This window comes from Urocitellus parryii, chromosome 11, assembly GCF_045843805.1.
Source record: "Urocitellus parryii isolate mUroPar1 chromosome 11, mUroPar1.hap1, whole genome shotgun sequence".
NCBI classification, from domain to species: Eukaryota; Metazoa; Chordata; class Mammalia; order Rodentia; family Sciuridae; genus Urocitellus; species Urocitellus parryii.
In genome coordinates, this window is record NC_135541.1 from 79,663,410 (window position 1) to 79,679,282 (window position 15,873).

The 15,873-nt window shown below is 36.9% G+C and overlaps 1 protein-coding gene and 1 pseudogene across 1 annotated transcript in view; both read left to right on the forward strand.

Moving 5' to 3' along the window:
- The window catches only part of LOC144249266 (rho GTPase-activating protein 29-like), a 31,293-nt gene extending 29,871 nt beyond the window's left edge, over positions 1 to 1,422 (forward strand). Inside the window, 1 exon segment of the mRNA XM_077791557.1 lies at positions 506 to 1,422. Within this exon segment, the coding sequence (XP_077647683.1) occupies positions 506 to 1,353 (848 nt within the window). The 3' untranslated portion in view covers positions 1,354 to 1,422.
- A 729-nt stretch (positions 1,423 to 2,151) lies between these two features.
- Positions 2,152 to 4,127, forward strand: LOC113178088 (endoplasmic reticulum chaperone BiP pseudogene; annotated as a pseudogene).
- Positions 4,128 to 15,873: the final 11,746 nt, after the last annotated feature.

Genomic DNA, 15,873 nt, shown 5'->3' on the forward strand with positions numbered 1-15,873 from the left:
TTGCCATGTATTAGTGGATCAGCTGGGACAGCATCCAAGCACTCTCTGGTGTGTTGTCCTCAGTATGGACAGAATGTAGCTGGAAAGAAGATTAAGTGACAGGCAAAGTCCTTGGGATTCAGGACATGGCATTTGTTGGTGTACAGAATAGTGTTACTGTTCTAGAGTTACCATTGTCTGCCTGTTGAAATCAGGAAAGTCTTTACACAGAAAATATTCATTCATGGGTAGCATATTAAAACAAGTTACTATAGGAAGTTTTTTAAATTTTATGTGCTTTGTGACTATTTGTTCTATTAAGATAAATTTTAAAAAGTAATGCTTTAATTAAAAATGTGCCTTTAATATTGTATGGATTTTTAATTCTTCTGCATAGATGACTGAGAAAATAATGTTGGAAAAGATATGTAAGACTCTGTTGTTTGAGAGAATGCTCATTCATAAATAACCACACTTCCTTATTAACCAAGCTTCATGAAGTTAAAAAAAATCTCTTCTTTTTCAGATCACAAAGAACTTGAATCATCATCACAAAAGATGGACAATATGTGTAAAACCATGAAACCACTTAGTCTGAAATCTGACGTGACAATGAATGATATACAGAGGCCTATGCCAAGCCCCAAGATCAGATGTTTCTGTTTGCCTATAGATAGGTTCCATCTTGCAAGCTCTCCTAATGAGAAAAACAGCAGAAATGTGGGAAATGTCAATTCACACAAGTTTTGCCAGAATCTTCCCTTTGAAGGACTTAATAGAAAAGATACCTCTACTACTGTTGGCTCCCAAATTAATGGTTTTGATCAGCAGATTCCACAAAAAACTCAGGAACAACAATGTGAACTAAAGAACTTAACTGGCATGAGTGCAGTGATTGTGCCAAGTGTACTCCAGGAAAAAGTGACAATGAGCATCAAGGTTAGTGGTGACCATTCCAACAGTGCCACACAGCCCAACATGCCAGCCAGTTCAGCAAGAGAGGCACCAGTGAGACTGTCCTCTCATTCTCACCGTCTTGCTCCTGCAAGAGCACCCAGAATACTGCAGCCCCATCTCGGGACATTTTACAAACCACCTACCCCGACCAGCAAAGTCAGGGGGACTGAGGAGAGACCAGCTTCACCTTCAGCAGCAGTGCCTCCTAGCACAGCTCTTACTCCCCTGAATCATGTGGAGAAATCTGTTCCAGAGGCAGACAGCACATCAGCTTATGCTTTGAAACCAGCTGCTGAGCCTAAAGAGAACTCTGAGGAGCTCTGCCTGCCTGACATGAATCCAATATGCCAGGGACTCAGGCTCAAACAAATGGAAGAGTTACAAGACCTTGAATTTGAAATGCCGCATTTTGTGTAGGTTGTCAAAATTCAGTTTTTCATTTTCTTGTTTCGTTTTTATGTATTGTGTTTATTTTATGGAAGAATGTTGTAACAGAACCCCATTTGTATAGGATTGCTAAAGTGTATATTTTGCCTTTTGGCCTTGTATTGTGTTTGCTAGTCATATAGAATGATAGTGTTTTAGTCATATAGAATGATAGTGCTCACTGGCATTGCCTTTAAATTCTGTGTTTTTGAAGTTATGCATAAAATAAGTATTATAATTTTAAATTTAAAATAATTTTCTCTATAAAATGATTCATGTAAATGCATCTTTAATGTATAATATTGTTCTCAACAAACAGGGTCAGTAGGGGAAAATGAGCTTTATTTTGGAGCAAACCTGGTGCTGATTCATAAAATGCTTCTGAATGCAAGTGCCTAAAAAATCTTGATTAGGTATGGATATGTTTTTTCCCACATGTTCTAGTGCATCTTTGACCACTTGTGTTGTTATAGCATGTATGGAAGCATTGGCAATTCACTTAACTTTTTAAATATTTACATAGTGGCCTAAAAGCTTGTGAATCTGTGTTTACTAGCATTCTACTTGTCAATTTTTACATACGGTAATTAATACAATTGTAGAAAGAAAAGGCACTTCAATACTAAAAAGTTTGAGACATTGGCAGAGACAACACAGACGGACAGAGTTGAGGCATCTCAAGTGTAAGAGACCTGTAACCTCACTGCTCTCAGCTGCGGCCTGTTCCTGGATTGCCTGCGACTTCTGGCTGTCTGATGAGGAGAGCAAGTGACCAACAGCTACGGCAAGATGAAGCTCTCTCTGGTGGCCGCGGTTCTGCTGCTGCTCTGTGCAACACGGCTGAGGAGGATGACAAGAAAAGGACATGGGTACTGTGGTCGGCATCGACCTGGGGACCACTTACTCCTGCATCAGGGTGTTCAATAATGGGCACTGGAGATCATCTCCAAAGATTAGGGCAAGTGCATCAGGCCATATTATGTGGCCTTCACCCCTAAAGAAGAATGTCTGATCCGTGATACAGTCAAGAATCAGCTCACCTCCAATCCTGAGAACACGGTCTTTGATGACCAGCGGCTCATTGGCAGCACTGGGAATGACCCTTCTGTGCAGCAAGACATCAAGTTCTTGCCTTTCAAAATGTTTGAAGAGAAACGTAAACATAAACCATACATTTAGGTTGATATTGGAGCTGGGCAAACTAAGAAATTTGCTCCAGAAGAAATCTCTGCTATGATTCTCACTAAAATGAAAGAGACTGCTGAGGCTTATTTGGGAAAGAAGGTTACCTATGCAGTTGTTACTGTATCAGCCTATTTTAATGATGCCACTGGCAAGCAACCAAAAATGCTGGAACTATTGCTGGCCTGAATATTATGAGAATCATCAATGAGCCTACAGCAGCTGCTATTGCTTATGGCCTGGATAAGATGGAGGGAGAGAAGAACATCCTGGTGTTTGATCTGGGTGGTGGAACCTTCTATGTGTCTCTTCTCCCCATTGACAATTTGATGTCTTCGAAGTCATGGCCAACAATAGAGATACTCATCCGGGTGGAGAAGACTTTGACCAGTGTGTTATGGAACATTTCATCAGGCTGTACAAAAAGAAGACAGGCAAAGATGTTAGGAAAGAAAACAGAGCTGTGCAGAAACTCCAGCATGAAGTAGAAAAGGCCAAGTGGGCCCTGTCTGCTCAACATTAAACAAGAATTAAAATTGAGTCCTTCTATGAAGGAGAAGACTTTTCTGAAACCCTGACTCAGGCAAAATTTGAAGAGAAAACATGGACCTGTTCTGGTCTACCATGAAGCCTATTCAGAAAGTACTGGAGGATTCTGACTTGAAGAAGTCTGATATTGATGAGATTGTTCTTGTTGGTGGCTCTACTCAAATTCCAAAGATTCAGCAACTTGTTAAAAAGTTCTTCAATGGCAAGGATCCATCCTGTGGCATAAACCCAGATGAGGCTGTTGCATATGGTGACACTGTCCAGGCTGGTGTACTCTCTGATGATCAAGATACAGGTGACCTAGTACTGCTTGATGTATGTCCCCTGACACTTGGTATAGAAACTGTGGGAGGTGTCTTGACCAAACTGATACCAAGGAACACTGTGGTACCCACCAAGAAGTCTCAGATCTTTTCTACAGCTCCTGATAATCAACCTACTATTCCAATCAAGGTCTATGAAGATAAAGAACCCCTGAAAAAAGACAACCACCTTCCAGGTACATTTGATCTCACTGGAATTCCTCCTGTGGGGTCCCCCAGATTGAAGTCACTTTTGAGATAGATGTGAATGTTATTCTTTGGGCAACAGCTGAAGACAAAGGTAAAGAGAACAAAAATAAGATTACAATTACCAATGACCAAAATTGCCTGACACCTGAAGAAATTGAAAAGATGGTTAACGATGTTGAGAAGTTTGCTGAGGAAGACAAAAGACTCAAGGAGTGCATTGATACTAGGAATGAGTTGGAAAGCTACGCCTACTCTCTAAAGTATCAGATTGGAGATAAAGAAAAGTTGGGAGGCAAGCTTTCCTCTGAAGATAAGGAGACCATGGAAAAAGCTGTAGAGGAAAAGATTGAATGGCTGGAAAGCCACCAAGAAGCTGACATTGAAGACTTCAAAACTAAAAAGAAGGAACTAGAAGAAATTGTTCAGCCAATTATCAGCAAACTCAATGAAAGTGTAGGCCCTCCCCCAACTGGTGAAGAGGATACAGCAGAAAGAGAGGAGTTGAAGACACTGATCTGGTAGTGCTGCAATATTGTAAATACTGGACTTGGAACTTTCATTAGGAGAAAACTGAGAGAACTTAAGTCTTGAATGTAATTGGAATCTTCACCTCAGAGTGGAGTTGAAAATGCTATAGTCCAAGTGGCTGTTTACTGCTTTCCATTAGAAGTTGCTCACATGTTTTGGGGAAGAGAGAGAAAGAGGAGGAATTGGCTATCTTAAAAACTGGATATAAAAATGTGGGTCAGGATGTGTGTTCACCTCAGAAATGTTCTATTTAACGATTGGGTCATGCACACCTGGTGTAGGAACTTTTTTCTACTATAAGTGACACCAAAAAATGTTTGTTATTTAAAAAAAAATACTAAAAGTTTGGAACTGTCATAAAATAAAAATTTGTACAGATAAAGCTAAGGGATAAAACACTATCAGAAGCATTAAAACCATCTAAAGCCAAATAACTAAACTATATAATTTAAATTATAATATATTTATATATTATATATTATGTATTATATATTATATACTACATATTATAGATTTACATATATCTATATGATATAAGTTGTTTATATATAATTATAATATAATCCATGTTTTATATATTATATTAATATTAATTATACTAATATAATAATTGTATTATTATCTTATTAATAATAGAAATTGTATTATTATATAATTACATTACAATGATATGCAATATAATGTAAATTAATATAAATCTAAATATATTATATGATATATAATAAATATGTTATATATAATAAAATAATATTTATATATTTAATTTATATATTATTTTATTATATGTATATAATATATGTATTTCATATATTATATATAATTTATATTAAATACATATAAATCATAAACATTTTGATATGTAATATATATAATTTATACAATATATATACTTATATATTTATATATTAATATATATAATTTATATATAAATATATAAGCTTGTTATGTAAATATATTATATAAATTATATATAATATATTCTGAATATATAATATGAATATATAATATATTTATATATTAATATACATACAATTTATATATATAATTTATTTATTTTTATTATATGTATATATTATAAAATAAATGTATTATATAATATAAATTAGAATGTTATATAAATATATTGTATTTAATTTATATTATATATGTATTATATAATATGCAATATATTTATATAATATTATAATTTAAATTATATAGATAAATTATGTCTTATTTGACTTTAGATGATTTTAATACATTTGATAGTTTTTAACCTCTTACCTTTATCTGTATAAAATTTTATTTTATGACATTTTTAATCTTTTTTGTATTTTTTATAATGGTCTTTAAAAATGCTTGCTTCAGATATTTTTAATTTCAATGCATTTTCTCTTGACATTATGAGGGTTTGGTTAAAACCATTCCTTTGGATGTATGCCTTTAATCCCAGTAGCTTGGGAGGCTGAGACAGGTGGATCTCAAGCAGAAAGTCAGCCTTAGCAGTGGCAAAACTCTTAGCAACCCTGTCTTTAAATAAAATTCAGAATAAGACAGGGGATGCGGCTCAATGGTTGAGTGTCCCTTAGTTTCAGTTTCCAGTAACCCCCCAAAAAATCCTTTTGTATGAAATGTTTTGACTTATAAATCACTTTACATACTTTTTCTACCTGGACTATCAACCAGTGAAAACGTATATGTCATTAGAATTGAGCAATAATTTATTTAAGTTCATTTTGAGAGTATAGTAAGTCACATTGTTTGCAATTTGAGAGATGTAGATGACTGAATGTGTTTCACTTATAAAATACCCAGTTTTTATTAACTAGTCCATTCCTGTTATTTTCTGGGTTTCATCATCTTGCCTAAAATATGATGTAAAAGGGACAAAAATAAAATAGCCTTCTTTGGTATGTGTGACTATATTGTGAGTCAATGTTTTTGTATGATCATATTATACTTGATAAAAATTATATGTACAGGTTTATACACACATTATTATATGTAAATTATTTCAAGTACAATTAGTTATTGTGGCTTCTCTGAAATTGTTGCCTCTTGGAATATGATACTTTAAGATTATTAACTATTGACTCAGTGGTCAACACATGGGCTCACCACTTGACTATAATATGAAATGGGTTTTAGGGCATGTTGTCTTATAGTTCTCCATAACATGAAGGACTAAGGAGAAATGAACAAATGGCCTTTTTAATGCTAAAAAAAGCCATTTTTTAGCCTTCCTTATACAAAGTACAAGAATCATATTGGTTTGAAAACTTAAAAATAAAATCAGAGCTAACATTTATTGAGCTTTGTGTATTTAGACCTTACCAAGTTGAAATTTCACAGCAACCTCTAATGGGTAAGTAAGCATTTTATAATTCCTGTGTTACAGATGAGGAAACTGAGGCTTAGCTAAGTGACATGCTTTTAGTTTTCAGAGATGCAGCAAGCAGAATTGAATCTCAAATATAGGGTTGTGAAATTTTGATTAGTGCTTCTTTTTTTGGGGGGGGTACCAGAGAGCCACATCCACAACCCTATTTTGTTTTTTATTTAGAGTAGGGTCTCTCTGAATTTATTAGCACCTTGCTTTTGCTGAGGCTGGCTTTGAACTTGCAATTCTCCTGCCTCAGCCTCCCAGTGGGATTACAGGCATGAGCCACTGTGCCTGGCTGGTTAGTGCTCTTAATGAATGTGATTACTATATAATAGCAGGAAACACTAAACAATAGAAAATGCATCTTTCGATGTTTTTATTGTAAAATACACTTACATTTTGCCATTTAGACCATTTTGAAGTGTACAGTTAAGTAACACTAAGTATATTCACATTGTCCAAGGTGGCGTGCATTTGCTGTGTCATCAGTTGACAGAAAGCAGAGGAGGGGAAAGGGATGTGAATGATGTGTGAAGCCTCTTATATAAGGGCATTCATTCTGTTAAAAAATATAGAGCCCCATGACCTAATCACATGTTTTGACTTACAAATCACATTACATACTTTTTCTACCTGTACTATCAACCAGTGAAAACGTATATATCATTAAAATTGAGAAATAATTTATTTAAGTTGATTTTGAGAGTATAGTAAGTCTCATTGTCCCTTTTGCTGCTGTCACAATAGTGATTGTCACAACATATACATTTGGGAAGAACATATTCAGACCATAGCAACCATGTTTAATACACTGTAAAGAGAAATCCTTCTGGGGAAATAATGTTGGTTTAAATCATGTGGAAAGTCCTTTCTAACTCTGAACCTAAGACTGTAGGGTAAATAGACCTTGAGTCTAGTGGGCTGTTTCCAAATATGTGTACATACACATGGCAGTGCCCTGTGCTGATGCAGCTTGCATCCTGAGATTTCAACTACCAGCCAGGGATCACTGCACTGTGGCCCTGGTTCCCATCTCCATCTTGCTACTAACATGAACTGATTTCACTATTGGATTGTAGGATTTAAGGACTTTTGTGTAGTTTAAAGCTTTAGGTTGTTGATATATAATTACAATAATTAAACAAACATTTAATGACAATTTATTATATACTATCACCATGCTAGATAACAGAGACAAGACAATCTTTAAAAACACTTTCTGGGCTGGGATAAAGCTCACAGTTAAGTGCTTGCCTAACATGTGCGAGGCTCTGCGTTCAATTTCCTGTACTAAAAACAAACAAAAAACCTTTCTGTATTTGTGGAACTTACAACTCAATACTATCAGGAATTGGCAGCTAACTCTCAGTGGATTCTATTTTCACATTTGACAAAGTCAGATTTGTTTAAGTACCATGTTTTCAAGAAAAGATAGCAGAAAGTCCTGTAAGTAAAGTCTGAGTAAACTTTTAAATTGAAGCTAAAATTATATAACTTGTATTATTTCAAAAATGTTATTTTCCATTTGTAAAATTCTTATCTTCCCCTTGGAACTGCAGAGTGAACCCTGGGGAGCTTAACTGCTGAGTCACATTCAGAGATCTTATTTTTTGAGACAGGATCTCACTAATTTATTGAGACTGGCTTTGAGCTTATGATCCTCCTGCCTCACACTCCCAAGCCACTGGGATTAAAGGCATGGACCTCCCATTTCTAAAATTGTAATTATTATATTTGTGCACCCAGCTTTCTTTCAGAAGACTTTAATTGAAAACTCTCCTGAAGGCTGGGATGTGTTTCAGTGGTAGAGAACTCTCCTTGCATGCTGAGGCCCTGGGATTGAGCTCCAGTGCTAGAGAGGAGGAAGGAAGGAAGGAAGGAAGGAAGGAAGGAAGGAAGGAAGGAAGGAAGGAAGGGAGGGAGGGAGGGAGGAAGGAAGGAAGGAATCGGGGAAGAAGAGAAAGGGAGAAAGAGAAAGGGAAAAGTGATGGAGAGAGGGAGGAAAAAGGAATGGAAGGAAGGAAGGAACAAAGAAAGGAAGGCAGGCAAGGAAAAAGATCAGGAAGAGAAAATTATAATGAACACCAATTAAAAGGTCTTCTGCTAACCTACATATTAGTTATTCAATACAGGAACCAAAGCCCTTGTATGACTATTTAAATTAATTAAAATTCTACAAAATCAAATTTCAGTATCTCAGTCCCACCACTTATTTCAAGAACTCAGTAACCACATGGGCTCATGGGCTGGTGGCTATCATACCTGACAGTACAGTGCAGATACTGTACATTTCTGTCATGGCAGAAAGGTCTATTGGACAACACTGATAAAAAGGAAGCATCACATCAAGATACTGGTATTATGGATGTGTTAAAGAATATTCAATAAAATTAAACACCATACATGTTAAAAAAAAAAAAAAAAAACACTTAGCAAATTGTGACCTACAAGAGGACATCCTGAAACCAAAAAAAAAAAAAAAAAAAAAAAAGGACCTTCTTAACAAGGCAGTCAAATCAGCAGCATCTCATTCATGATGTTGGCAAAATAACATCATTTGGAAAATAGCCTCTTTGCTGTGTATATGCAAACAGGCATCGTAATGAGTTTAAAAGTCCCAAATCTTGTATACAAATCTGGGTTGATTATCAATTGAATGTTACAAATAGAAAACCAACCAGGAAAACTAGTTCATCTAATGCATAATAGCACAGCACTAAAATATCAGACTGGAAATTCTTCCATGAAACAAAGCCAAGTGAGGTGTGTGTTAACACAGTGAAAGTTCTTTCTTGACTAACTGTTCAACAGGGGTCAAACTAGACTTTTGAAATTCATAAGGAATTTTCTAACTTTTTTTGACTGTGGTCTGCCTTTATTGAATATACATATGTGAATATACTTTTTTAACTATATTTCACTCAATTTTTTCTAATATATTTTTGTTGTAAGAGTTCATAAACACTGATTTAAAAAACTACTTCTAGCTACTGAAGTTCTAGATACTAGTAGAGCTAAATTCCAATTGATATATGAAAATAGGGTCCTATATGATATCTTTGATCTTAAATCTGGTGTCAGTAATCATAAAGTCTAAAAACCACTGCACTGAAGTTTAGTAATTCCTATTTATTCCATGCTAGGCATTATACAACTTGCGTAATTCCATTTATTTCATTTACTTCTGTAACAACTGTGTGTTATGAAGTAGGTAGTATTAATCCTATAGCTTAACAGGCTGATCTTAGTTTAATAACGTGCTCCAAATTGTGCTCCCAATGAGTCCTTCAGTCAGAATTTGAACCCAGCTAGCTTCCATTAATTTTACTATCCCAAGATCTAGAGCTCCTAATGAGGAATATTAAGAAAAGATAAATTAAAATTTTTCATTTTGACTGCTTATTACATACCAAGTAATTCTAAGCCTGTTCCTTAGTAGATCATTAAGAACACATGCCAACATATCTCCACATAGGAGTCAGTCTTGACAGAGGAAGGCAGGTAGGGCTAGTGCAGTGGACTTGCCCAGGGCAGAAGTGGAGCAGGAGCTGAGCCAGCACCCAGGCAGCTGGCTGCAGAGCCTGCACTCCTCATGTTGCTAGAAGTTCTGCAGGACTGTAAATACGTTCTGGTGTTTACCGTCCAACCACAGTGGCTCAGCTCCCTTCTATCAATGTGGGAAAGGGTCCAGGAGAGCAAATCACATAAGCACTCCCTGGGAACCAGGGAAGAGAGGCCAGCAGCCTCAGGTGAAGAAGGAGGTCAGATTAAATGATGACCTCAAGTGATGCTGGTGTGCACCTTTCTGCAAACCACTGCCCAAGGATGTGGGAGAAGGAGCAGGTGACAGGGATGAGGACCATGGGCTATCAATAGGGCCATTGGAAAGCCATCAGACCATTGGCAAGGCACACAGTTCCACTATCTCAGGATATATAGTACACAATAAGAAATGTTGATCTTAACCAGGTGATGGTGAAGTGTACTGAGAATTTAATAGGTCAGGTTCTGTTCTAAGCACTTTTCATCTCAACAAACTCAAAGGAACTCCTAGTTGATCTGCATAAGAGTTGGTCCTTTCTCATTCTGTGATTGCAAGAAGAGTTTGTGGTGCTATTTAGTCCAAGGCCAGTGCAGATGGTGTGAACAGTTTGGTCATGTGGGGAAATCCTCAGGGAGTTTAAATTAAAGACACAGACACCATTTTACCTTTAAACCAGCTCTGGGATGGCTCCTTGAACCCTCAGCCTCCAGCTCCCCAGGGGGGCAGTGAGGTTTTACTGAAGAGGAGAGAGAGAGAGACAGAGAGAGAGAGAGAGAACGCTATGGATAGGGCTTTTATTGGGGAACAAAAAATTCTGGGGAAAATTTTATCCAATGAAGGTCAAGGGGGGGCAATGTGGCAAGGTCAGGTTCGATGATTGGATCTTTGGGGGCAGTGGTGAGACGCGCCTCCACAAGGAAAAGCTCTCAAACCCAAGAAGGGTGCGGAGAGCTCTGCCACATTAAAAGTGTCTGAGCACCTCATACCTAGCCAGGGAGTAAACTCAGTCAGTTCAAGGATGGACTCCCACAGTGCTGTACTTCCAAGGGAAGGGAAACAAATATAATAACTCCTCTCTAGGGAGCGGAGTGGCTCAGCAGCTCAGCAGCTTGGGGGTCACCCAGTTCCAGGAATGGGGGGACAGAGTATAGGACTCTAAGTGTGTCCTATACTCTGTGTAATCATCCCAGGTTCCCATGCTCTATCTGGATTCTGCTGATCCTTAGATGTGCTCTAAGGCTCGCTTCACTTACCCTCATCAAAATGCATTACATATTTTGGGAGTTATCTTTGTGGGAGGAAGGATTGTAGGGCTTCTAGTCAGACTTCTTGCTAGCATAGCTCCTCCCTAGAAATGTTTACTTTAAAATCAGAATAATCATGCCCGATATCACCATGTTTAATTAAATTTGTATTGGAGATCCTCATGAGTAAAATATAATGAGAATAAAAGAATGTAGAAGAAAGGAATACTAAAATATAGAAAACTTAAACTTGCATTATTTTCAAATGATGACTACTTTTAAATTTTTTTTTATTTTTTCAATTTTAGATGGACCCAATATCTTTATTTTATTTTTTTAATGTGGTGCTGAGGATCAAACCCAGTGCCTCCAGCATGCCAGGCGAGCGCACCACCACTTGAGCCGCATCCCCAGCCCAAAATATTTTTATTTTGAAAAAAAAATGTAATCTCCAGAAAGATTATTGGAAATACCTATAGAAATTGTCAAGGTTCCTGAATAAAAGCTTGAGGTATAAAAGTAAAATTAAAGTTTTATATTCTAGTGGCAAATGATTAGAAATTGTGATTGAACAGGATATACTATTTACAATAGTATCAGAGACTGAAATTGCCTAAATAATCAAATAATAGACTTAAGACTTCTGTAGACAAATTATAAAATTTTATTAGGGGATGTTCAAAAGAACATAAACACATAAAGGCATATGCTACATTTGTCAATATAAGACTTTGTCTAGATAATTTTTAAAAGTATTTTTAAGGTAGCCAGGTGTGGTGGTGCACACATGTAATGCCAGCAGCTCAGGAGGCAGAGACAGGAGGATCATGAGTTCAAAGCTAGCCTCAGCAAAAGCAGGCACTAAACAATTCAGTGAGACAGTGTCTCTGAAATAAAATACAAAATAGGGCTGGGGATGTGGCTTCAAGGTAGAGTGCCCCTAAATTCAATCCCCAGCACATCCTCCCCCCCAAAAAAACCAAAAAGTATTTTGAAGGCTAAAACACCATGAAATCTAAAGAGGAACCTGGAGTGGGTCTGGCCTATCAATTAACTATTAAGCTATTATTATTATAAATTAAGCTATTGTCATTATAAAGTTGTTCTGATTAAAATAGTATAATGCTGGTGCAGATGTAGAAATTACATTAAGTACAAAACTACTTTGATGTAACAGCAACCCCTATCAATTAGACATTCCATTTTGCATGAAAACACAGAGGCTCACAAAACAACTCAGCATTCTAGAATCACAGAGTTTTTGAAGAATTTAAAAATATTCAGTAAAATGCAAGAGGAAATTCATTCCAAAATTACACACTAGGGTAGTGTGCAAGAAGAATGCAGAATGGAAGCAATATACAATCTAAATGTCTGAATGTTCTATTCCTCATGACATACCCATGCACATGCACACATTAGGCTTTCTCGGTAACAGTGTAAGAGGTTAGTTGTGAGGACCAGACTGAAGGTAAGCGAGACTTCTCAGCAGAGGGAGTTTTCCAAGAGCCATGCACTCTTGCTCTTTTGGTAGATGCAGGGGCAACGCTATTGGTCAAAGCCACAATTCTCTCTCTCTCTCTTATTTTTTTTTAATTTTTAATTTGTTTTAATTAGTTATACATGACAGTGGAATGTACTTATATACTTTGATATATTATACGTAGATGGGATATAATTTCTCTTTTTCTGAGTGTACATATTGTAGAATCACATTGGTTATACAGTCACATATATATAAAGTAATAATGTCTGTTTCATTCTACTATCTTTCTTATCTGCATATCCCCTGTTTTCCCTTCCTTTCACTTCCTTCTACCTAAGGTAATGCTATTTTTTTTTTTGCATTACAATTCTTAATACACATATATACCACAATTTTTGTATTTCTGTTTGTATATAAAGTATGTTGATACCCAATTCAAGTCTTCACACATCACATTTCACCATCCTTGCTAATCCCCTGCCCCCTCCCTTTCTCTCCCATCCCTCTACCCTATTTCTCCCATGCTCTCCCTCCCAACCACACCATGAGTCAACCTTCTTATATCAGAGAAAACATTCAGTATTTGTTTTGGGGGGATTGACTAACTTCACTTAGCATTATCTTCTCCAGTGCCATTCATTTACATGCAAATGCCATGGTTTTGTTCTTTTTTAATGCTGAGTAAAATTCCATTGTGTATATATGCCACATTTTTTTTTTATCCATTCATCCACTGAAGGACATCTAGGTTGGCTCATGTCTCTTTCATTGTACTCTTTCTTATCCCCACATCCCTGCCTTCTCCTCCTTTAGCTATTGTGAATTGTGCTGCTATAAACATTGATGTGGCTGTGTCCTGTAGTATGCTGTTTTTAAGTCCTTTGGATATAGTCCAAGGAGGGGAATAGCTGGGTCAAATGGTGGTTCCGTACCTCCATACTGTATTCTATATTGGCTGCACCAATTTGCAGTCCCACCAGCAATGTATGAGTGTACATTTTTCCCCACATCCTCACCAACACTTATTGTTGTTTGTCTTCATAATAGCTGCCATTCTGACTGGAGTGAGATGATATCTTAGAGTGGTTTTAATTTGCATTTCTCTGATTGCTAGAGATGATGAGCATTTTTTCTTAAATTTATTTATTGATTGTATATCCTCTTCTGAGAAGTGTCTGTTCAGGTCCTTAGCCCATTTGTTGATTGGGTTATTTGTTTTTTTGGTGTTTAGCTTTTTGAGTTTTTTATGTACCCTAGAGATTAGTGCACTATCCGATATGTGAGGTGTAAAGATTTGCTCCCAGGATGTAGGCTCTCTGTTCACCTCACAGATTGTTTCTGTTGCTGAAAAGAAACTTTTTTAGTTTGATTCCATCCCATTTATTGATTCTTGGTTTTAATTCTTGTACAGTAAGAGTCTTATTAAGGAAGTTGGAGCCTAATCCCACATGATGAAGATTAAGGCCTATTTTTTCTTCTATTAGATGCAGAGTCTCTCACAACTCTCCTTACAATACTGCGTAAGTGGCAATTATTTTACTTGGGTAGATTTTTCATAGGGTCAGAATAGATGTCATGAAAGAAAGAGCTGTCCATCGGTAGGGGACAGGTCTCTGCTTCATTGCTACTTTGTGTTGAGTGGGTTCTATAAGCAGTGTTCTGATACTCCCACATTAAAAAAAAATATGTCCAACATATATTCTTCCCAAGGAAAGCTCTATCACACAGGTTACTATTATTACCCTTATATACAAGTGGATGTCTTATTATCATATTTTTTCTTTTTACTCTGTAGTGGAAGGAAACATTCCCATCCGATGTAGCAAGAATCATTTATCAATAGAATTAAAACACAAGTTTATCAACACATTCTTAAGAATCCCAGAAACAGAACTGTCCACATGGACAACTTGGATTCATGATGGAGATGGCATCATAGAGAAGTAGGAAAAGAGAGAATTATTTAACAAATGGGACTGGAGAATTGACATTCCACAAATAAAATACACACTTGCATTTCTACATCATTCCATATGCATTGTCAACTCTAGATATATTAACCATGTTAATATTTTAAAGGAAATTTTAAAATGATTAGTGGAAAATATTGTGGATAGCTTTTAAAACTTGATCTTACAAAATATTTCCTAAGAATGCACGCATGAAAACACATGATCACATGAGAAAAAATTGAAAGACACCCCGTTTTTGAAAGATCCCCCGTTTCCCTGTCCAAGGAGAATCACACGAAACACTGGCTGCAAAAGCAAGAGGTTTAGGTTTATTGGGACACAGGCGCCTGCGGGTGTCCAGCAGAACCTCAGCCGGAGCTTTGGTGAACTGGCACACCGGGCTTGGGGATACAGAGATTTTTATAGGGTTTGGGACAGGTTTCGCACGCGCGGGAAGCAACAGGTTTCTTATTGGTTTGTTTAAATCTAGCATATAGGCCACCTAGGGGGTACAGGTCTGCATTCCAAAAACCACAGGTCTGCATTCTATTCTTTCTGTTCCTGCTTATCTGTTCCTGTTTATTCATTCATGCCTCAGGATGTGGGTGCTCTGTCCTTTCTCAACCGGTTATATGGAAAGCACATCCGGCGCCTGAGCCTGTTTATGACAAGCCCGGTATCTTGATTTCATATCTTGGCCTTAGGTAACTGGGCTAACTGGGCTAGGGTCTTTCATTCCCCCCTTTTTCTTTATCATGGATAGAATCTTATATCCATTGTCCTGTGTTTTCCCTGAGTCATTCCCAGCATGGCCTCCATTTTAGATTTCACTCAATATTAGACCCCAATTTATCTAACTACACTGACTACCTAACTTTGAATCTGGCTTCATTCCCCCCTCTAATTTGGGAACTCCTTACTGCCGTGAGGAAGGGGGACGAAGATGATCTCTCTGGCTTCTTCAGGCTGAAAAGGGACGGTGTGGGGCAAGCAGTTTGGAGTCCCCCTTAAAAATATTGGGTCTATCGAGTGGTCCATGCTAAAAGTCCAATTGAGAAGTAATAGGCTGGAGGGCCATTCGAGTGATAGGTGGTCTATAAGAGAAACAAGAATTCATTAGTACTGGAACCAGATTGATGCAGCAAGAAATGC